Raw genomic sequence first — 22,740 nt, 5'->3', positions numbered from 1 at the left:
GTGCAAAGAATATGTAACTCTTGACCCAGACTCTATTTGTGTGTGTGCAGTTATGCAGTAGATGTAACTATGCATGTGGGGTCCTATGTGTAACACAGAACATTGAAGATAACCATCCTGTACAAACCCCAACCAGCTTTGATCCCAACATCAGGATGATGCATCACCCACAGGAGGTAAAGAAGACTCAGAAGGGGTTTTTCAGAGAGGTGTAAAGCCCCAAGTAAAGAATCACACCAGGTTTGTACACAGGAATCTTTGTTGCACAGAAGCAATGTAATGTCCTGCAGTGGGTGGCTGGTCCGGCTCAATGTGCAGCCCATCCTGCCTTCTTCAGTGGCACAGTCGTGGTGAGGATCACTTCTCCTGCAGTAACAATGAGTTCTGCTGTTAATGTCCCATGACACTCTATCATGCATTGTCTTTTTTTCCTGGGGTTGTGACAAACCCCTCTCTGTTTTGGAGAGGTATCTGTTTCCTTCACATGGTGACCCCACATACCAGCTCTACTGGTTAACACAGGACACCAGTCCAAGCCTTGGACCTGCTGTGTCCTTGAACAGCCAGCAGAGCCCCTCATCCAGGGGACGTGGGTGATTAGAGGGAGACTGTCAGGTCCCTTAGGGCTCCGTGGAACTCAGGAGGTACCTTGCAGTCTTTTTTCACTACAGATGGGGAGTGTCAATGTTTCCCTGGGGCTATCAGGCATCCCTAGTGCTATAGGGATGTCCCCAGTGTGTTGATGATCTGTGTGGTGGGGTACCAGGGAGCTCCCAGGGATGTGGGGTATCCCCAGCAGTCACTCACTGTAGAGGTGTTGGGTTTGGATTTCTCCTTGGAGCAAGACATGCGTACGCGGGGGACGAGGGATGCATCGCTGCCCACGGAGCCATCGGGGCTGGCCAGGCTGAGCAGCAGCAGGTTGGTGCAGGCGAAGGATCGCTTCAGGCTGTAGCCGCTTTGGGAAGAGCTGATCCTGGGCATCTCTGTGCTGGGGGAGCTGACCCACCGTGGGTCATGGTCATGGCAAGGAAGCACGGCACCTCACCCACCCACGAGACCCTTCCAACCCCTCCATTAACCCTGCTGGCCCTACCACCACCAATAACCCTCCATCACCCCCATTATCTCCCTAATCCCTGCTTTCCCCTGCCCCCTCCAGCCCTCACATGAACCCTCTAGCTTCCCCAGTGTCCCCTTTCCCAGAACCTCCTGATGACCTGCAGGGATCCTGCTGCTCCCTCACGCTCCCCACAACCACCACCCTTCACTCCCCAACTCCCTGTACCCACTCCAAGCTGATATTTACCTAGGGGTAGAGGTGGCTGCATACTTGCTGGGTGTCTGGGTGACCAGCAAAGAATGGGGGGCAGGGGGCTGTGCCTGGCTGCCTGTCAAGGGGTCCATGGCCCTCCTGGATCCCCTTTGACTGCAGGAAAGTTTTCATCCACGTGTTGGCCACAACTCTGCAGGCCTGACGTCACAAATGTCAACAGAGACTGTTGCCATCGCACAGTTCTGTGAGGTCACCATGCTCCCGTCCCAGCCCCTCACATTCCATATCTCCAGGCACACCCGGAATTCCTCTTTTAGTCATTTCTATCACCAAAATAGGCACCAAAATATCTGCGGATTTAGCACTAGATTAAAGGCTGGTACTTCCCAGCAGAAAGTGCTACAGGTGCCTGGGAACAGAGAGGGCAGGAGGACTCCAAGCCAGGAAAGGCTGAAGGCAGAATGAAGAGCTAAAGCTGAAGGAATAATGAACTGTGGCTTAGCTCTTCAAAACCTCATCTCCCTCCTCTGCTTCAAACAAACCAACCTCCCTTTTGGGATGACTTAGGAACTTCTGCTCTCCATCCCAGCTGGATTCTGTGTCTAAAACGTCCCCATCTCATTGATTCATAGGCTGGGATGGGGAGGTTGGTGGAGCACGATGCTGTGGTGCTTTCTCTGCTCCCCTCTGTTGGCTGGGACATGGGATGACATAGGGAGAAGCTTAATTTGCACTGTAACTACCAGAAGTCAGACAGAAGGGGGCTTGCTGGGCTGTCTGCTAGAGGACAGCTGTTGTGTGCATGTGTGCAGGAGCCTGCCATGACACCCCTCCTATGAGCAGACTAGTGCCCAATTCCCAGCAGTCTACACTGCCCCTGCCATTGCTGTAAAGCCCACATTGCTCTACAGTCAGGCCAGATAAAGAGATAGGGGAGAGGAGGGATAAAAAGGAGATAGGGGAGCAATAAATCTCACAGAAAGCAAGGGAAACTCTCACATGAGCACCGAGTGGGAGAGTTTGGAGTAAGGAGAAAGCAAAGGACAGAAGAGATGAGGCGATGACAGTAAAGACTCCTTTATGGAAGAGAAAACAGGCGGCTGCAGCTCTCGCCTTTATTAGTGCAGGACGTCGACCTTCTGCTCTCAGTGGTGCCCAGAGGATTCGTCTGCCAGAGGTGGAACAATTTCTCCAGTCTCTAAAATCCTGTCACCCTGATGGGATGAGAGAACACGGTGAGGTTTCCTCCTGCACACAATGGATTCCTTTACAGCTCACTTCTTAAACCAAGCTGTGACCGCCCCGCTTCTAAACAAGAACTATGGACTCAGAAGCGTCATTTCCTCCACGTTTCTCAAGATGCTGCCATTGCACCTTAGCTAAATTCTGTGCAATCTGCATTTGCTTCACCCTCCTGATGCCACAGAAAAGCAGCATTTAAAGTGATTATTGTTTCAAGAACATACACTGGGTTTGTAGCACTGCATAACCACCTTCACCATAGCATTGCTCATCTCCAGCACAGCCTCTAACCCAACAGCCAGCTGTATATGGAGAGCTGCAGAACCCCGTAGCAAAGCCAACCCAATGCCTGACCTCTGCTTGTTCAAGCTGCAGGCATTGCCTTGGCCTGCTGAGCTGACGTAGCTCAAGCAATCAGGCTGAATTCAGCAGCTCACAGCTTGGCCTTCAGTCCGTTGCTATGTACTTGTTAGGGGTGAAATCCTCCCTGCACAGCTGCTGCATCAACCCCTATTTCTGGAGCCATCCTTTCTCTGCTGCTGTTTCACAAAGGTAGAAGATGACACGAGTATGAATGGACTTACCGGGAATATGGGTGGGTTTGACATAACGATACCATACGGCTTTTTCTGAAAGCACAGAGGGGGAGACAAAAATAAGAACATCACACAGGTGAAGCATAAAGAATTTCCAACACAGAGAGTATAATTGTTCCTCATAACCCCTCTCAAACATGCACTGTTATGTGTAGAGCTCACTAGGCTGGTTTCCTCCCACTAGTTAAAAAGATACCAGCCAGAAAAGACATAGAACTGGGAGCTCTATCCCAGCATTTGGTTTCCCTCCCACACCAATGATTGCAGCCCAGCTGTCCCAACACCTCCAATGATCACTGACTGTAACAGAACTATATCATAGTTGGGTTGGAAGCCCACCCGGTTCCATGCTGTGGTCGGGCTGCCCTCCCCCCAGCTCAGCTGCCCAGGGCCCATCTGTGGCCATTGGCACCTCTAGGGATGGGGCACCCACAGCTCCGGGCAGCAGCAGCAGCACCTCACTGCCCTCTGGGTAAACTATTTCCCCCTGAAATATGAATATATGGCTTCAATATAAAGCCATTCCTTCATTATCTGACCGGTTCACAACCCCTTCCCTCTCCTGCTTCACACACCGCCGAGTTCTCCCCATCCCCTCGATCCACGCACCGCGACGTGGTACTTCATGTAGTAGTGGAGCAGCCAGGCGGGGATCAGCACCCGGCCCACGAAGAAGCAGCCGGTCTGGTACGCGCTGAACACCTGCGGGACAACGGGGCAGCGGGGCTCAGGGCCGGGACTCAGACCAGGCCTTAGGCCGGGGCTCAGGCCGGACCCAGGCTCACCTTCATCCTCCATAGGCCGCCTGGCTGCAGGAATCGCTCCCAGAAGGCGGCGATAGGCCCCGGCCGCCGCTCAGGCAGCACGGGCTCCCTGTCGCTCAGCTCCTGGTCCCGCAGCCAGCGGCGCCGTAGCGCTCGGAGCTGCTGCAGCCGCAGCTTCTCGTCCGCCGTGTACCCGCCCATGGCGCCGCCGCTTCGGGCCCAGCTCAGCCCCGGGCACCGTGTCCTTAGCGACGGCGCGGGATACCGACGTCATCACACCGCGCCGGAAGCGGAGCTGCGCGTCGCTTGGACCGCCGCTACGGGCGTGAGAGCGTCAGGCTTTGGATCCGAGGATCGCGGGTTCGAGTCCCCGTTGGGGCGGCGGCTCCGCTCCTTCGTGCCGCTCCCGTTTACCGGCACCGGGCACATGGCGGGGCCGGAGCTGGGGCTGCTCTTCCAGCGGCGCTTCCTGTCGGTGCGGCAGCTCCGTGCCATGCCCTGGGCGGTGAGCTACATTTACTATAGAGTCCTTTTTTACTATACAAGCTGGGCCGGGCTGTGCGGGGATCGTCCGCTCGGCTGCGGGCTCAGCTCCGCTCTCGTTGTGCTTTAGGAGCTGGAGCAGCAGCTGCGGGCCGGCCCGGAGCGCTCCCAGTGCTCCCTGCTCGCTCACATCCTGCACCAGGTACCGCACAATGAACCGCGTTCCCAGCTCGTATCGCCGCCCCCACGTCCATCCTGCAGCCGCCGGCATCTCACCCACCCGCCGTCACGGTTTATCGTTGCAGACCGTCCTGCACCCGCTGTGTGCGCGGTTCCCCCCGCCCGCCTCCTACAGACGGTGCTTCCTCACCCAGCTCATTAACAAGGTACCGGTCTCTTACTCTTACCCTTTGGGGCTCGGGGTGGCAGCTGAGGCTCCGTTCTCTGTTCACAGCACGAATCCACGGCAGCCGAACCCCTGGATGAGCTGTACGACGCGTTGGCACGTGTCTTAAACGAGGAAGAATCCACTCAGTGCTACAAAAGCTACTTACTGGTAAACGCTAACGAGACGGCTTCGTTACAGAGCACTTCTAATCATCTGTCCCTGTTCACAGAATCACAGAATGACCCGGGTTGGAAGGGACCTCAAAGATAATGTAGTTCCAACCCCCCTGCCTGGCAGGGCCACCAAACATACACCTTTACTAGATCAGGTTGCCCAGGAGACCCCATAGATCCCCATAGAGACCCCATAGATCAGGTTGCCCATGGCCCCGTCCAACCTGGTTTGAACACCTCCAAGGACGGGGCATCCACAACCTCCCTGGGCAGCCTGTTGGTTGTATGGGAGTTGGACCAGGTGACCTCTAAAGGTCTCTTCTAACTCCAAGCAGTTCTATGAGTCAAAGTGGAGATCACCCCCAAGCCCCCGAGTTTTTCCTGCCCTTTCCTGCAGGCTGCCCCACAGCTGTGAGCTGCAGCACAGCTGCCATTGCTGACATCTCTCTCCCCCCCACGTGTGACCCCCAGCCCTCAGGAGAAGCCGTGACCCTTTCAGAGAGTGTGGCCATTATCTCTCAAGGAACCACAGGGCTCGTCACGTGGGATGCTGCTCTGCACCTCGCTGAGTGGGCAACGGAGAACCCCGCGGTGTTCACTAACAGGTAACAACAGCATCATGGATAGAAATGGGAGCTGGTGCCAGATAACAACTGCTCTCCTCCTGTTCTGCATCAGTTCAGGAGATGACGGCGTAGTTGCTTTAAAACAGGCTTTGAGATGAAAACCATTACAGCACCTGCCCTGATCTGCTCTGGACTGTAGGCTGTTTTGCCCATGATATGGGCTGTTGGCCACAGCTCACGCTGCCGAGGGCGCCATACACAGCTCTGGGTACATCCAGGGATGTGGCATATTCAGCTCTGGGCAACCTGTGCCAGAGCATCACCACTAATGTTATATTTAACTTTACTGATATCCAGTCTAAATGTCCCCTCTTTTAGTTTGAAACCATTTCCCTTTTCCTATCACAACAGCTCCTGCTCAACAATCCATCCCTTTCTTTCTTACAGCCCCCCTCTAGATACTGAAAGATGCTTTGTATATAAGGACCAGAAAGGAATGGGCACTTCTGAGCACAGCTTCAGCTAAATTAGGATAGAACTGTGCTTTAGAAACATCTCTCCACTAGGAAAAGAAGTGCACAACCAGTTCAGATACAGATAAATGCTGCAGAAGTCCAGAAATAGGCGGAATGATTCTCACCCCCACGATGGAATTAATAATTCCAGTGATTAATTCTTATAATTGAATCCTGTTTGCTATCTTTACCAGTTACTTGGAACAAGCATTAAATCATAGAGGATCTGCTCAAAAACTGAGATAATCTGTAGCTGAATTTACCTTTAGATAAACTTGGAATATTCTGATTTCAATAATCAACGTCAGATTCCTCATCAATACTTGTTTTCCACCATTAATCTTTAGGACAGTCTTGGAGTTAGGAAGTGGAGTCGGCTTCACTGGACTCGTGATCTGCAAAACCTGCAATCCCAAGACATATATATTCAGTGATTACCACCACTGCGTTCTCAAACAGCTGACAGAAAACATCCGTCTGAATGGCTTCACCCTGCAGCCTGAAACTATGAATCCAGCCCAAGGGCAGGAGGCAGAAAGGAAGGAATCCCAACAACCCAAACTCATTGTTGCAGAGCTCGACTGGGGTTCAGTTACAGAAAAACAACTGCTGGCTCTGCAAGCAGACGTCATCATTGCAGCAGGTAGCTCTCCCTTCTGGTTATGCCTGACGTTGCAGAGAGATGCAGGAGGAAGGAGGTAACAGAAATAAAGACATTTGTGTTTATTTAGCTTGGAAAAGGCTGTGGGGAGACCTTGTTGTGGCCTTCCAGTACTTGAAGGGAGCGTATAAACAGGAGAGGGAATGGCTATTCACATGGATGGACAGCAATAGGACAAGGGGGAATGGTTTTAAACTGAGACAGGGTAGGTAGTGGCTTTCCAAGGCAAAAATCATCTAAGAATTCAAGTATGGAATTCTGTGGCTTGATTTCTGCTTAGCTCTTAATAAACACTGAACACTTCCCTTTTCTTCCCCCATGCAGATGTGATATATGATCCAGAGGTAACCTTATCCCTTACTGGTATGTTACAGAAGTTCTCCACCCTAAGAGCAGACAGAAAACCTGAGATCTATATTGCTCTGACAGTCCGTAACCCGGACACTTACCACACATTCCAGGCTGAACTTGGTAGGTGCCTTTTTCATTCACTATATCAATAGATTTGGCCTCTCCCATTGACTTAATATGTAGTGGAGATGAACATTTCTTTTTAGCAATGGGTATTGTCCAGCAATGGGATCCTTGGATTCAGGAGAACTCTGCCTGAGATACATGGATTCGCTCAGGACATTAAGACATCTCAGCCCTTTGCTGCATCCTGCCACCACTCTCATTTGTTACAGTGTCAATTTGAGACACACTCAAGTTTGGTGCTAATAGGAAAGATCATAAGGGTTAAGCCTAGAACAGGCAAAAACCTGCACTGCATTTAACTGTAGAAATGTTTAACTGTGGCCTGCAACTTGTAACTGTCCTTTGAGGGTTAAAAAGGAGGAGAGATTTAAGTAAAAGGGAGAGATGGAGGACTTCTCACCCTTCAAAACCTATTGCAGCCTTACAGCAGTACAGCCGGAGCACAGTGGTTGGCTACGTAACACAATAATGCTGTTACATTCGTACCTCTTTGTACAGACCTTGACGTGCAACTTTAGCTCTTTATTTCATTAAGCAGAAATACGATTCTCAGTGTTTCCCTTTGCAGATAAAGCCGGGATCAGATGGCAGATTATTCCAACCCACAGCAATAGGATTTTTCTCCATGATACGCAGCCCAACGTGACTATCCTGCAATTATTCACATAGATTTGGTCAATACAGCACAGGACTTCAGAGGAAATTTTCTCTCATCCTCACGCCAAGACTGTCCTGAATTCTACAAACAGACTGAGATGTGTGCACCAAGAGCAGCCTTATGCATGTATCTCATATGCACGAGCTGTTGTCAAAATGAGTTTATGTTTCTTCCTGCAGTTGCCAGCGTGCGTGCTCCTTATAAGCATCTGTGCACCACAAGCTGTAGAGAAAAAGGCCCTAATTGTGATGCACTTGGATTCTGGAGAACTGGATTGAATTATTTAAATGCAGTTTTGATTTGTAAACAATGCAGACTCACCCTGCGCTCCTGCAGGTGTGCATCTCATACTGACAAGGGAATAGAACAGTGTTCTATAATAAACGTTTTTAATACTAAAACCAGCTGTAATTGATGTCAGCTTTTTGTATGTGTGTGTGTTTGCAAAATTGCAACGTGTGTCATCCCAGAACAACCTGAGTAATGCCTGCACATTATACAGGGTGTCACTGATGCTGGAGGAGAAGAATTTAGCTTACCTGCTTTGGACCTTCACGTCATTCATTAGCCACCATTAATCCTGAAGCAGAACCGAATGTATTATTTTTCTCCTCTTTTGACTTCCATTTCTAGATGTTGTTTTAGAAGTTACTTTAAGAAAAGGAAGAAATACATTCACTTCCTCCTCCTGTAGTAACTGAGAGAAGACCAATGACAGGTAATTTAAGAAATATTCTTTAAGCTGAAGAAGCCCACGGCAGCTGGAATTAAGTTGGATATTTATTACAGGAAGACAAAACCTCTCTAAAGCTTTCATCAGCATCGCTGTGTACAACAGAGGAATGCTGAGTTTACCTCGTGTGTAGCACTGGCTAATGGGGATGGCCATAACACCAGGCAGGAATCTGCTGGAAAACCTCAGCTGCACCTTCTGCACTATTATTACCCACACAAAAAGCTCCAGTTGTAAGGGAAGAGGTTTGTCTGATCAGTTGAAGTGATTCAATATTACAGTTGTAAACAATACCAAGTGTTTATTCACCATTGAAGACAGTCCTGGAGGTGCACACATGATAGCTTTTTTGACCCCATACTCCCCCCAAAAGTCATTCAGTCTGGTTAAATAAAGGAAGAACGGTCTGGTCCCAACTCTCATCCCAGCTCAGCTGCCTGGATGCACGAAGGTTTTTCCTGAACTCATGGAGTTTGCCTTCCAATGTGGGAAATCCCAAGAAAAGGATCTGTAAGATAAAAATAACACAGAAAAATACCACTGTGTTCTATTTTGGATCAATTCTAGCTTTTCTAGCAAAGCAGTGCCTTCTGAGAATGCAAAATATGGATGTCTGTAATACGGGAACATGTCGCTCACATAGTAAGACTTCTGTGGTTAGAGCTAATAGGATAGAATAATCTCTTATGTCTTTACCTTCAGTTGTTCTGCAAGTTCATCTGAATCCCTGAATATCAGCCCATTTTCATTGTGTTTCACAAGTTCATGTAAACTGTGAACAAAAGTCATAGAAAAAAATAGAAGAAAAACAGTGAGTGGGAGATGCACATCTCAGAAGTTGCATTGTGTCTCTTTCCTATGGGCAGCACAGGTAGGGGTTGAACTCCTGACAAAATGGAACCAAAGGCAGATACTGAAGTTTAAATGAAACTTGTATTGTAGTACTGCATTGCAGTACAATACAAAAGGGCCCTCACTCAGTCATTGTGCCACTCATCTCCATGCACATCAAAATGAGGGCAATAATCAACTTTAACCCCTAAGGAAAATCTGCCCGTGCTCAGCACATGAGATATTTGCAATTAATACCTATTTATTTGTAAGAGCTGCCTTTTCCCCAAAGCTCTGTGCACTGTAAGGTTGGTTACTGCATATATTCACCTCTTCACGGAGCAAGGACCTGTAAATCCTGGTAGCACAATAAGCAAACTCTTACCATTCAAAATATATTGCACACACAGGTAAGCAGCAGCCAAACATATCTACCACCTTCATAGGTAAATCCAATCCACTAGATGATTTATGGAGACACACACCCAAGTCTGCTGAGCCTAAAAAGCAAACAAGACTCTGAATTCTCTGAAGCAGCTCTTCTGGTCTTACTGCATACTCATATATATATATGTGGGTTTTTTTTCGGATGATGTGAGCTAAATATGAGCAAGAGATATTAAACTACATGACTGCATTTAGAAACATACCAGGCAAGTTCCTGTTGAATTAAAGAGAATTTGTAAATCTCACATTTCTCACAGAGCAGCCTTTTGGCCTCTTCATTTGCCCAGAACAGATACGCACACAGGAGATACCACAATCCAGGCAGGATATGCTGCATGGCTCTTCCTGTTCATGTGATTCCACCTTAGTTCGCAGATCTGAAACCCCAGGTCAGCTTGGATATGTACGTGAGTACCGTACTGAGCTTATCACACTGGATGCAATACTAAGAATGTGACAACACTATTCAAAAAACATCATCATTTAGAATTTCAGCTTCTTTTGGGTGCTCAGTCAAAAACTGAGATGTCTTTCCTGACCTGCTTAAGAGTGTGAACCGGGACATGAACGTGCACGCTTCATCACATCAAATCATTTCAGAATTCATCATTTACCAAGCAAAACTGGGTAATCCTCAGCTTCCAGCCACGGTGTACAGATCTGGATATGTTTAAAGTGCAGTTTCTGTATCAGTCCATTGTAGTACTCCTTTAGTGGTCCTTTACCTTTTTAAAGCAAGGAGAAAAAAGAAAAGATAGCAGTGATTTTATCAGGGTGATTGAAAATTAGGTGCAATCAGTGGATGCTGCTGTACAGGTGACAACTACTGTCTCACAGGCATCAAAATATACCAACCATCATCCTCCAAAAGACATCTAAGAGATTAAATCCTCCTCAAAGCAAAGTGAACTGACACTAAACTAGAAGAGCCTGCAGTCAGTATCGGACAGTGTTAACATGTTAACATCCCCTCTTTAAAAATGTACCATGGTTACACTGCTGTAAGAATCCAACTATAAATTACTTCCAGTCAGATAAAGTCAAAACACCCTTCTCTCTCTTCAACATCAATGGAAGAGCAAACAGTGTGAAAGTGAACGTTTCTATTAGAAAGAAAGAATTACAACATGAATAAAGTATTACCTGTTATCACACATACTAAAGCTGGAAGCTTGACTCCCTCATTGATATACTGCTCATAATCTGGGGAAGACAAAAACCTGACAAGTAAATGGATGGCTGATCATAAAGGGTCACCGTGTGCAAATAATTCAGCTTCCTACTTCAAGTAATTTCTCCACAAACACACGTCTCACCAAACAGTAGGAAGTTTTCACATATTAAATCCCCAGACCTCTATAGAAATAAATCACAGTATGTTTAGAAATCATTAACCATAAAACATTTCTTTGACTACGCCATATTGGCCATTTCATTACTGCCATTTACAAGTGAGAAATAGAATTCCCCCCATCACCACCCTGAGTTGAATTCAGAGGCCTCATTTCCATATGTCAGCTCCTACTCATAACCCACTGCAAACCAATCACACACACCTGCACTTGCACTTGAATACAGAGGAAGTATTACTTAGAAAAAGCCCTCACCCACTATCCACCTTTGTACAGCTGAGAGGCATTCCTTAGTACTGACCTTCTAACGCCTTCAGAAGGACTGAAAAGTCTTCATCCTCTGAAAGAAAGGGTCTTATTAGCAACATGCATGCTTTTAGCACTTACAATGAATTACATCTTTAAGTACGGAACACGCTTTTCCTGTTCAAAATTTGCCACAATTATGTTCATTTTTGAAAGTCTACAACCATATACTTGTGACGGAAATAAGTGTCCAGTGTGAGAAGTACAAACAGACCTAATTTTCTTTTATTCCAAAGTGTCAATATACTAAAAATAAGCAGTTTACAAACCTGTCCAGCTGGTGCTGCTGATGAGAAGAGCCGGCCGTCCTCTGCTTCTTGTCACATCCCCGCTCTTCTCATCCCTTTCTGTAAAGGCCGACCTCTCAGCGTTCCAACTGACAGACTCTGTACTGCAAAAACAGAACTTTCAGAATACAGACTACACAAACACAGCCAGCAAACACAGAAGGAAATGCAGTGCTTCAGAAGCATGAATTTCCAAGCACTTGGTTTCAGATTCGCCATCTAAGTTCTCTGGGGATAGTCATCACTGCAGAGACATCCCTGATGGCCCCTCCAGTGGCAATTAGATGCACTCACACAGTAAGCATACAAAGACCAGCATCCGTTAATATTGAGGAGCTTATGCCTCCATCTAAAGGTATTTCTGGTGACTAAATGCCATAACCTTGTGCTATTCAGTGAAGGACTGTAACTTCATGCTTTACTTACACATGTTGTGGTTTAAATGGCTCATAGTCTTGGGCAAGTTTCATGAACAACTGATGCTGAAGCTCTAATGGAGTTTCCTTAAAATAAGAAGCTGGCCTATCATACAGCGTTACTGCTCTGTAATGAAATAAATTCATCAGTTAAATAAACACCAGATCCAACAGAAAAGCACGTGGCAAAGAAACAGTGACAGGCTACAGCGACACAACGCAAAAAGGAAGTGGATCATCACAACAAAAGGATGATTTGACTCAACTTTCTCTGTTCCTGAAGCTTGTTGGAACAGACCAAGTTTGACACATTAACCCTGTACAAAGGATGCCCTTCTTAGGTGTCTTTTCAGTAGATGAAACACAACCATTAAAACAAGACAAAGTTGTCCTGACAGTTGCTTCTATAGGATTACTCTGAACCCAGGCTCCCCAGGACTGCATGCTTTCCTGTTGCTTTGAGTATGCACATAACATTACAGGTTTTTAACTCACCGGATGTTGCAGTTCACCCACAGATCTTCCTTCATGGCATCAGTGACACACAGGTTATAGTCAGACAATCGCCCAAACAGCTTCTCATACCTGACAGAAAATTGAAACCCAGTAAGAACCCAAAGGCAACTCCAACACACACACAGTAACTGCTCTCCAGCACTGATGCAAACTAAAAGCCAGACAAAAACTCAACTGCTCCCAGTAACTTCAGTTTAATTAACAATTACACATACTGTTATGTTACAGCAGTATCAGCCCATGAGAAGGGTTATGTGTGATTCCTTGTCGTTTAAAGCCTGAGAACACAGCTCTCAAAAGCATTCAAAGCTGTAAGCAAGAAGTGGTCACACTGAATCAGCAAGAAACAAAACTCACTAGATCTAAGCCTGCATTTGCACTCCACCAAACAGGTCCAACCAAAGGGAACGTGTTTAAACCACATCAGCAAATCTCTCGGTTCCTGTAGCTCTCACACACCAACCTAAAGCCACATGTTGCTAATGACTTCATTTCCTTATTTCCAGGTAGCTCACAGAAGAAATTACTGTACAAACCATTTTGCGATGAGCACCAATGGGTGATTCCTTCCATGATTCAGACTCATGATGGTGTATCCGTAATTGTGCCAATCTATTATCAGCTTGCTTCTCCAGAAAAGACAAGCCAGCCAGGCAACAGCTATACTGGGCAAACCTGGAGGATTCTGTTTAATAAAACAGAGGAAAATATTCCTCAGGTTGAGGGGCCAACACTTAACTACAATTGTAACAGAATGGCTTAGAAGGGACTTCAGAGATCACTGAGTTTCAGCATCCCTTCCCCAGGCAGCCCTGCCAACACCCCATCAGGCACCAGATCCATCCTTACCAATGGAGACTTCCATGGATGGAGCATCCACAACTGTACCAAGGCCACACCAGCCCTGCAATGAACAGCTTCCCCCTCATATCTAATCTACATTGCTCATCTTTTAGACTAAAACCATCCCCCCCTTGTCCTATCACTATCTACCAGCATAGGAGAAAAGGAGCATTGAACAATAAGAAAAGGGAAACAAGAAGGAGGAGATGATCACGATCCATTAACAGGTCTAAATGCACAGAGAGCTTTATGTGTTAATCAAATACAGAACACCAGTGTCCAAGGCTGCTAAAACCCTATTGCAATGCAATACCAATAACGTTACCCACACAAACACACCTGAAGGAGGACACAGGAAGGCGGCTCCATCCTCAGCATCGTGTGCAGTAACTGCACGGTCTGTACAACGACTTTCACCACGTACTGGAACAGCTTCGGCCCAACTGCAAAACAAAGTCCCGTGTGTCCCACAGCCGGCTGGGCTCACAATGTCCCCCCAGCCCCAGCCCTGCTCAACCCGCGGTACCTCACGCACCTCTCAAGCTCCGCAGCTCCGACACGGGCACAACCTGGATCTCCCCGCTGCTCAGCACGTCGCGGTGCGGCCGAGTCTCTGTGGGAGCATTTGGAGGCTGAGAGACGCGGCCCACAGCATCACCCCGCCCCGGGCCGCCATCACCGCCTCAGCACGGAGCCCTCACTCACGTAAATAGCCCAGCAGCGATACTTGGCGGCCGTGCCGGGCCAACGACAGCGCGTGGTACTGCATCCTCGGGCTGCGGCCCAGGTCGCCCAGCACCGCCACACACACCCGGCCCGCAGCGCGCCCCGCCCGCCGCCACCAGCACCACAGCACCGACAGCAGCACCACCACGGCCAGAGCGGCGCCGCCCGCCGCCATCTTGGGGAGCACGGCCGGGCACAGCGCCCCCTTGCGGCCGGTCTGTGCGGGGAGACGCGCTGCACTGACCCTTCCTGCATCCTGCCCTGCGAACGTGGCTGTTATCGGTTACACACCGGCACCCAGCAGAGCGGTATCGCCTCGTGATATCACGGATCATCACCGATCACCGCCTCGTGATATCCCGGCTCATCACCGATCACCGCCGCTCCGTTCCCTCACGGGATGCAGCGCGGCCTCCCGCCGCCAGGGGGCGCTGTAGCGCGGTGTGCGCCCGCCAAGATGGCGGCCTCCGTGTGGGCCGTGCCCGGTGCCCGGTGGCGGTGGGTGCTGGCGGTGCTGGCGGCGCTGGGCGCGGAGGGCGGCGCCGGGTGAGTGGCTCCTGTGGGACCCGGCCCCTCTGTCGGGGTCTCGCCGGTAGAAGGGGACGCGGAGGCCTCGCTATGAGAGCGCTCCGTGACCGCGGTGCTGTCTTACAGGGCCGCCTCCGGCCTGCGGCTGCTGCAGCCCTACCCGGCCGGGCAGCACGGGCCGCGGCACGGACACCGGCACGTCAGGGCCTGCCAGCCCGTCCGGCACGGGAACGTGACACACGAGGCCTGGCCCGGCGATAACAGCACGGGGCTGCCCGCAGCCACCACACGGACCTTCGTTTCTTACATCCCCTCGGCCCAGGAGCGGAGCCGGGCGGTGTACGGACACTTCACCTTCGTGAGGAACCCGCTGAGAACATTCTCGGTGCTGGAGCCCGGCGGTGCCGGGGGATGCGAGGAGCAGCGCAGGGTCCCCGTGGAGGAGACGGCGCGACTGGGCCGGTGCCTGGTGGCCCAGAACGGAGGTTACTTCGATATGAGCAGCGGGGAGTGCCTGGGGAACGTGGTGAGCGACGGCAGGATGGTACGGAACGCACACGGGCTGCAGAACGCACAGTTCGGCATCCGCAGGGATGGCACCATGGTGTTTGGGTAAGGACAGTGAGATGGTTCCCCCTGAGCCTCCTCTGCTTCGGTCTGAGTAACAGAATCATAGAACCACCAGGATTGAAAAGACCCCCAGAATCATCCAGTCCAACCATCCACCTACCACTGTATTTCCCCACTAAACAGTGTCCCTCAGTCCAACAGCTAAACAAATGTTAACACCTCCAAGGACAGAGACTCAACCACCTCCCTGGGCAGCTCATTGCAGCACCTGACCTCTCTTCCAGAGAAATCTTTCCTAATAACCAACCTGAACCTCCCCTTGTGCAACTTGAGGCCATTACCTCTCATCCTATCACTGCTTACACAGCAGAAGAGCCCAAACCCCACCACGCTACAACCTGCATTCAGATAGTTGTAGGGAGCAGTTCACACCACAGGATTTTTGTGAGCTCTCTATAAATGCTTCTAAATCACTTGACCACCATCCCACTGCAGCCCCTGAGCCATGCTCCTGACACTCACAGCCTTCCCAGCAGTGCAGGTTATTATCTGTCCATCTCATCTTCATCATCCCAGCTGCTGTGCAGGGCACTGATATCCTCCTGTAGCAACTTTTCTTGCCAGCAAAGCTTTTCAACCAGGACACAGCAGGACACCGTTTCCTTTGGCCCCAGCTTTAGTGAGAGCCTACAGCCTGACACTGGAGCATTGCATTCTCCCTCTGCAATTCAGACTGCACCTGGGTATCTGCTGTGCTGGAGGCTACTCCCTGTGGTGTCACCTTGTCTCACTGCATAATTTCCAGCTGTTCTCTGCACAAGCTACAGCATCTGCTGGCTCCTGAGAGCTGTGGTCTCTGCCTGGCAGCTATATAGGTTTCTTCTGGCACCAGCTGAAGGGGTGTGTGACACTCCCTAATTAGGAGGCAAATGCTCCCTTTGATCACAAATTGCTGACAGAAGGACTTTAGCACTTACTAGAAGTACAACACCTGGCTGATATCCTTCCCCAGCAGCAGCAGGTACAGCAAAGGTCCCAGAAAAGTTCCTAGGGGTCCTTTGGTGGTTCCCAGAATACTAAGAAGCAGCCTGGAAACTGGGTTGCAAGCTGCTGCTTCTGTTGGCTGCATTCCCTGCTCCACTGTCCTATTCCCACATACCCTCAGACCCAGCAAGGTTTGCTGCCAGGTGCTGTGCAATCTGATCAGTTTTCAGCTGTGGTCATTCTGGGTTCACTTCCCATTGTTAAAAGGGATTTCTTTCTGCATGTTTTCCATTCAGGTATTTACACTTATGCTTTTCTCCAAACAAGGATGCTTTCTTCAGCTACAATCACACACACTAAAAAATGATCAGGTAAGCATCCAGCTCCCACAAGACGTGTTCGGAGCATGTAAAGGAATTGGCATTAAACCAAGAAACACCAGCAGATCTTGCAGTGAGAGTACAGCTGTTAGGTCCAACCTTTGCTGCTGTCTTCTGTGTGTTGCAGACACCAACTAGCAGCAGGTTTTGATGAACCAGATGTTGCTCAGCACTCTCATTTTTATGAGATTATCCCTTGGGAAGCATCCCACCGTGACACACAGTGCCTTATCTTGGAAATAGAAGCTGAACAGTCCTTCCTGCTGCCTGCCAGGGGAAGGTTTTGCTGTCTGGAACAGGAGAGGCAGCTATCCCAGATGGGGGGAGCAGGTAGCATCCCTCAGAGCAGCTGCAGGCAGACTGGCTGCTGTTGCTGAAAACCCTCTCAAAGTCTGTTTGGTGCCACTGCTCTGCGTGGAGTGGAAGCTGACAGATGCTGAGGTGTTAAAGATACTTCCCCAGATCCCTGAGTAGCTCTGCCCTCATCATCTGCCAGATGCTTTCTGCCCTTATCCTGGCTCAGATCCACAGGCCACGTTGTTGGCAGGAGTTGTTTTGTGCACAGGACAGTCGCTAACAGTGGCTTTGTATATAACAGCTGAGAAGAGGGTCCACTCTGGGTGCTGAAGGGATGCTTTGCGCTGCTTGACCTCTAGTTTTGGATGTAGCATTCATTCACCTGCGTCTTGCCCTTCTTCCTGCCTCTGGAGCCTGCTGGCTGCAGAAGAGACTTCTACATGACAATGCTGTGACTGTGGATAACCCCTCCTGCTCTCTTTTTCCTAGTTACCTGTCTGAAGAGGATGTCTTGGATCAAGCAAACCCTTTCGTGCAGCTTGTGAGCGGGGTGGTTTGGCTCTTGAGGGATGGAGAAGTGTACATCAATCAGAGTCAAATTGCAGAGTGTGATGAAACTCAAACCACAGGTAAATATTGTAAAGCTTCACTGTGGGTAAGATTGTGCTTCTAACAAGGCTGTTGGAAGGTGAGGGGAGCTTTGGAAATTGCTGTCTAGCTGCTACTCACTTAAGAGATCCAGATTTCTTCTGTGCTGCTTAACTTTAAGTTTGCAGTAAGTGCAGTGCTGGAAATAGGGTGTCTGCATGGTGTCTTGGATGAAGAAGAGAAACATGGGCTCTGTTCCCATTGCGTCTCAGTATAGTGAGCTCATTGCTGGGAGCTGTTTTGCAGGCAATTGTGTCTAAACAGCCAGTTCTGTCACCCAGCTGCTGTGTGAATTACTTCCTCTCCTGCATAGGAACCTTTGAGAAGTTCATCAACGTGATATCAGCCAGGACTGCAGTTGGACATGACAGCCAGGGGCAGCTGGTCTTGGTTCATGTGGATGGACAGACTGAATCTAGAGGGTAAGGCCAAGGTTGTGGTAATCCCCCAGGGAAGGTGCAAGTCCAGTCTTTAAATTCTGTCACCAGAGCTGGAGGGAGTCTGCAACTTCCAGTAATGAGTTATAAGGCAGAGATGTGCAGAGCTCAACTGAAGGCACTGCTTGATGGTTTGTGGTAATAGAGAGGCAGAGCCAGAGGATGCTATGGCAGCCTTCAGGCAGTAGGTCAGTGCATCTGGGATGGGAGAGCAGCCAAGCTTCTAACACAACAGCATTGTTCAATAGCATGAATGACCAGTGAAGAACCATTTGCTTTTGCAGAATCAACCTCTGGGAAATGGCCGAGTTTCTGAAACAGCAGGGAATCATCAATGCAATCAACCTGGATGGTGGAGGGTCAGCAACGCTGGTCCTGAATGGGACCCTTGCAAGTTACCCTTCGGAGCACTGGTAGGTGCTGCTGCATGGTCTCTGTATAGCTCCTGTTTAGTGTGCAGAGCTCAGTGCCACCATGATGGTCTGCAGGGGATTCCGTTGCCGTTGCTGATTGTTCACATTGTAAAGGCAAATGTCAGGTTTTCAGAGAGAGTGAGTCTAAAGTAATTTAGTGACTACCTACTTTTTCCTCTTAGTCATCAGGGACATGTGGGAATGGGGAATGAAAGCAGCTCTTCCACTGGGAGGTTCAGAGTTGTGTGTTCACCCAGATTAGCAGAGATCTGCAAACTGATTGTTATGGAAGAGAGGCACTGACTTGGAGACCCTGTCCTGCCTCATGTCAGGGTACCTAAAGAATAACACACCTCACAGGACCCATCTTCTATCCCCAGCTCCTTTGACAACATGTGGCGATGCCCTCGGAGCATCTCAACCATTGTGTGTGTCCACGAGCCTGCCTGCGAGCCTGCAGACTGCAACGGCCACGGGGACTGCGTGCAGGGACAGTGCCACTGTGCTGGGGACTTCTGGAGTGGCCCAGCCTGTGACACATTGGACTGTGGCCCTTCCAACTGCAGCCTGCATGGCACCTGCACTGCCTGTGAGTCCCTGCTGCACACAGCTCAGCGGGTACCAATAGCTGACCCTGAGTTAATCTCTCAAAATCCAAGCAGTGGGAGGTGTGGTGGGAGCTACCCTGCTTGGCAGCTGTCCTGGGTGGGTGTTTGTGCCTAAACTCGGGGAGTTCAGGACTCCACTTCTGTTGGTTCCCTGGCAGAAGCAGCCTGATCTCAAGGCTTGTGATTTTTAGTTCCTACTATTTCTAAGCCTGTGTTCTTGTTGTTAATGCCTGTTTGTTTTTACACAGCTGGATGCCTGTGTGACGCTGGCTGGGTTGGCAGCAACTGCAGTGAAGGTAATGCTGATTTCTGCTCCACTCTGATTTTTCATAGACAACAAGGGGATAGTCTGAACCCCTCCATCATGGGCTGGCTGCTTGCAGTGGTGGAGAGGTTCCTCTAAGAGCCTTTTCCAAGAGGGAGCAGCAGAGGGCGAGGCTGCAGTGTGCTCTCCTTTGTCAGTGTGAATTTAACTGCAGCCTGAGAATTTACAGTAGGGTTGGTATGAAGCATTTTAATTTTAGCCCTATGCAAACCAACCTTTTCCTTTCACCTGCTCCCTGGGCAAAACCTGCTGCTCCTTGTTTGAGACCCAGACTCAGCTGCTTTCCTGAGCAGCCATCAACATCCCAGGCCAGGAAATGCTCTGGGCTACAAGCATAGGGTGAGGCTGCTTATGAATACGATGAGGCCTGATGAGATTTCTGCTCACCTCCTGCAGCTTGTGTGAGCGGTTTCTACGGGAATGCTTGCAGCCAGAAATGTCAGTGCCAGAATGGTGGCTTGTGTGACCCTGTGCATGGAATCTGCTCCTGCCCAGCCGGGTACTATGGCACCAGTTGTGAGCATGGTAAGGGCTGGGGAGAGGCTTTCAGGGTGTTGAGGGAGGGTTGGGGAACTTTCAGGGTGATAGACTGGGTGAATTCAGAGCACATGGAGGTTTGAGAATGGCTGATCTCTTGTAATCCATCCCTTAGCATGTCCTATGGGCTGGTATGGGCCCAACTGCCAGCAGCTCTGTGCATGTGAACACTCGTGTCCCTGCAACCCGCAGACAGGCAGCTGTAACATCACCTATGAACTGGGAATACAGGACCAGCTCGACAAAGGTATTGCTGAGTACAGAGCTGTGGGATGGTTTTGTTTTTTGGTGTTTTTCTTTAGCATTCGGAAGAGCAGCTTTGACACATAATGTTGTTTGCTTAGTTACAAGGCATGGCTTTCTATTACCTTCATTAAGCTCACCTTTGATACATGGAATTTTAACCTCTTGCTTTCTTCCCTCTATTCTTTCTTTTTTTCTTTCCAGCTTGGAGGTGTTTGGCTTCCCCAGATAAGGAAAAGAGCAAAGAAAACTTCTCTCTGTCAGAGTAAGTGTGTAATACTAATCAGACAAGTATGCATGCACGGAGTGATGGAGCAAACTGCTAAAACCCAATTGTAAGACAAGTGCTGAGCTGAAGCCACTGTTAGTGACTATACACCGAGCATAGTACACAGCAGCTTACACTTAAACATCATCTTCTTTTCCTTTTCCGCTGATGTTCTGTGTATAAAACTAAAGGACAGGGATAGTCCCCACACCAGTGCACAGCTTCTGTGCTATTAGTGAAGCTGCAGCCCCTCTGCATGCACAACTGGTCACCTGCTAACTGAGTGTAGAACAGAAAATATCCGCTAGCTGTGGTTGTCAGAGCAGCCTTTCTAAGGAGCCTTTTCTCACATAGCTGAGAGCAGAACCAAAGCTTGTGATGATAGAAGGGAGTACAAACCTTGAGGAAACATTTGCATGCTGAAATGTGTGAGAGCAGGGCAGGAGATGTTGCTCATGTGGATTTTTCTTTTGTCTGATAGAAGTACCTGGATCTCTGCGACCTTTGTCTTGGCTCTGCTTCTCGCAGTTAGTGCCATGGGAAACGTGGGCCTTTTTCTCAAGGCCAGGTCAGAGAGGCAACACGGAGGTGGTGAATATCGCTATCACCCCCTGAGGGAGAATGGAGAAGCCAGCCATACCTTAACATCAGCTGCCTGTGAAGCAGAAGATGCTCAGGACCAAAGTCAGACACTCCTTTAGAATCCCAGCTGGGAAAAGAGAAGAGGTATTTCACGCTGCACCTTGTGCTGCCATTCAGCACTGACTGTTACAGAGAATTTTTAGATCTAGAGTGTAAAACTGCTGACAAACCCAAGAGCAGCAGCAAGAGATTTTAGCCCAAGAACTCCCTCGCTTCTTGCCCAGCCCTGCTGAGGACACGGCTGGTTTCCCTCACCTCCCCACCTGCTCTGACTGGAGCAGATGAGAGCTGCCATGAGAGGATGCAAGCCATGGGGCCAGCTTCCACACATACAGGAGAGAGTTCCACAGCTGCAAAATAGGAGCCATGGGTACTTCAGAAAGGTCCTTTGTCACACACACAGTGGTACAGTCGATAAGTATGTTGAAGAGGTAAGATAAACTGCATGTTGCCTCTTGCATAAAGATAAGTATAAGGAAGCTGCTTTAAGAATTATCTGGTTTATGGTTCCCTTGTAAGATTTTAAGATGCTAAAACAGCTGCAATGCAATGAAACCACAACATTCTTCCTCCTTGCCACAGCAGTAGGCTCAGAGGCTGACACACAGGGTTGTGGCTTTCATGTGCCTTCTTTCCCCCCCTTCCAAACCTTATATTGACTGCAGTCAACATCCTTAGTCCCAGGACTGGTCTAACAGGTGCTTTATGAGCACTGTCTTGGTAAATTCTTACAGCACAGCAACAGGAAAAGTCTGGTGCACACATCTCAGCCTTGTGTTCTCTCCTACCTCCCAGGAGCAGCGTGCTCTGAGCAGCTCAGCCAGAGGTACTGCAGCACTGAGCCCTCCAAGCTGGGGAATGAATGGAGGAGGCAGCAGGACCTGACCAAGCCCCAGGCTGTGCTCACCACACCACAGCCTGCTCAGCCTTCCCAGCACCAGGCTGCCCTCCCTCAGCTGCACAGGGTCCCTGCAGCTTTTCTTGCTTCCTGCTGCTGGAACTGCCTTTCCCTTATGGGGATGGCAGCCATCAAAGAGCTGGGGCTGTGCTCACCATTTCAGGCAGCCCAACATCCTGAACATCTCAGCTGGAAACTGGATGTTTTATGGAACACATACTTGCACAGTGTAAAAGTATCCAAGTTTGCTTCCCTGTGAGGAGCAACATGCCTTTAATATGCTACTTTAATGCTGCACATCTTTTTCTGTTTAAGCCTGAAAGTCTGAGCCTGAACGTTTTTATGCACTCGATTTTCAATCTCTTCAAGCAAAGGAAATGTAAACTTTTGTGCCGCTGTTGACATCAAATCAACTTGTAAGTGGAAGGTTCTATTTTTCTATCACTTACAGCATCAATTTGAAACTTGAATAAAGTTGATTAGTAATAACTGCCTGAAAGTGGACTGGTTAATGTTCAGCTGCAGGAGGAGGAACCATCCTTCTCTATTTACTCAGTGGATCATTCAGACCCAATGAGCCCTTCCCATATTAAAGTCTAAGCTGCAGGGCTGCCCGTACTAAACTGTCGTGGTGTAGAAATAAACAGCAAGTGCTGCTCCTGCAGGAAAAGATAAAGACATTGCAGTTATTTAGGTGGTAAAAGCA

The 22,740-nt window shown here is 49.3% G+C and overlaps 4 protein-coding genes across 11 annotated transcripts; 2 read left to right on the top strand and 2 right to left on the bottom strand.

Annotated features, from left to right (window-relative positions):
* Positions 1-2,333: 2,333 nt before the first annotated feature.
* On the bottom strand, positions 2,334-4,107 carry NDUFB6 (NADH:ubiquinone oxidoreductase subunit B6). 2 transcript variants are annotated; one of them, XM_015877346.2, is made up of 4 exons: positions 3,900-4,107; positions 3,724-3,816; positions 3,103-3,147; positions 2,334-2,490 (listed from the first exon to the last, which is right to left on the bottom strand). In XM_015877346.2, the coding sequence occupies exons 1-4, from the start codon at positions 4,077-4,079 to the stop codon at positions 2,422-2,424; spliced, it is 387 nt and encodes a 128-aa protein (XP_015732832.1). In that variant the 5' UTR covers positions 4,080-4,107; the 3' UTR covers positions 2,334-2,421. The 2 variants fall into 2 exon arrangements, with proteins under 2 accessions (XP_015732832.1, XP_015732833.1); XM_015877347.2 differs by lacking the exon at positions 3,724-3,816.
* On the top strand, positions 4,059-8,203 carry EEF2KMT (eukaryotic elongation factor 2 lysine methyltransferase). 2 transcript variants are annotated; one of them, XR_004308991.1, is made up of 8 exons: positions 4,059-4,383; positions 4,492-4,563; positions 4,667-4,747; positions 4,816-4,917; positions 5,394-5,527; positions 6,351-6,646; positions 7,039-7,135; positions 7,710-7,823. XR_004308991.1 is itself a non-coding variant. In XM_015877345.2 (8 exons), the coding sequence occupies exons 1-8, from the start codon at positions 4,078-4,080 to the stop codon at positions 7,808-7,810; spliced, it is 1,239 nt and encodes a 412-aa protein (XP_015732831.2). In that variant the 5' UTR covers positions 4,059-4,077; the 3' UTR covers positions 7,811-8,203. The 2 variants fall into 2 exon arrangements, 1 of the variants encoding a protein (XP_015732831.2); XM_015877345.2 differs by having other exon boundaries at positions 6,989-7,135; positions 7,710-8,203.
* Positions 7,683-14,629, bottom strand: ALG1 (ALG1 chitobiosyldiphosphodolichol beta-mannosyltransferase). Of its 4 annotated transcripts, XR_001558419.2 has the most exons (15): positions 14,236-14,461; positions 14,066-14,143; positions 13,870-13,973; positions 13,224-13,372; positions 12,667-12,756; positions 12,182-12,298; positions 11,738-11,859; positions 11,464-11,502; positions 10,954-11,013; positions 10,425-10,535; positions 9,749-9,863; positions 9,229-9,304; positions 8,842-9,040; positions 8,339-8,496; positions 7,683-7,792 (listed from the first exon to the last, which is right to left on the bottom strand). XR_001558419.2 is itself a non-coding variant. In XM_032447728.1 (13 exons), exons 1-13 carry the CDS (start codon positions 14,589-14,591, stop codon positions 8,906-8,908), a joined length of 1,287 nt encoding a protein of 428 aa, XP_032303619.1. In that variant the 5' UTR covers positions 14,592-14,629; the 3' UTR covers positions 8,808-8,905. The 4 variants fall into 4 exon arrangements, 2 of the variants coding, with proteins under 2 accessions (XP_032303619.1, XP_015732830.1); XM_032447728.1 differs by lacking the exons at positions 7,683-7,792; positions 8,339-8,496; positions 14,236-14,461 and adding an exon at positions 14,501-14,629 and having other exon boundaries at positions 8,808-9,040; XM_015877344.2 differs by lacking the exons at positions 7,683-7,792; positions 8,339-8,496 and having other exon boundaries at positions 8,808-9,040.
* A 69-nt stretch (positions 14,630-14,698) lies between these two features.
* Positions 14,699-22,523, top strand: NAGPA (N-acetylglucosamine-1-phosphodiester alpha-N-acetylglucosaminidase). 3 transcript variants are annotated; one of them, XR_001558418.1, is made up of 12 exons: positions 14,699-14,802; positions 14,911-15,396; positions 17,505-17,644; positions 17,977-18,085; positions 18,385-18,513; positions 18,894-19,102; positions 19,370-19,417; positions 19,843-19,971; positions 20,099-20,230; positions 20,431-20,491; positions 20,976-21,567; positions 21,932-22,523. XR_001558418.1 is itself a non-coding variant. In XM_015877343.1 (12 exons), exons 1-11 carry the CDS (start codon positions 14,714-14,716, stop codon positions 21,193-21,195), a joined length of 1,752 nt encoding a protein of 583 aa, XP_015732829.1. In that variant the 5' UTR covers positions 14,699-14,713; the 3' UTR covers positions 21,196-21,220; positions 21,932-22,523. The 3 variants fall into 3 exon arrangements, 2 of the variants coding, with proteins under 2 accessions (XP_015732829.1, XP_015732828.1); XM_015877343.1 differs by having other exon boundaries at positions 20,976-21,220; XM_015877342.1 differs by having other exon boundaries at positions 20,976-22,523.
* The last annotated feature ends 217 nt before the right edge of the window (positions 22,524-22,740 follow it).

Source organism: Coturnix japonica, chromosome 14 (genome assembly GCF_001577835.2).
Source record: "Coturnix japonica isolate 7356 chromosome 14, Coturnix japonica 2.1, whole genome shotgun sequence".
Taxonomy (NCBI): Eukaryota; Metazoa; Chordata; class Aves; order Galliformes; family Phasianidae; genus Coturnix; species Coturnix japonica.
This window is presented reverse-complemented; position numbering and strand designations above follow the sequence as displayed.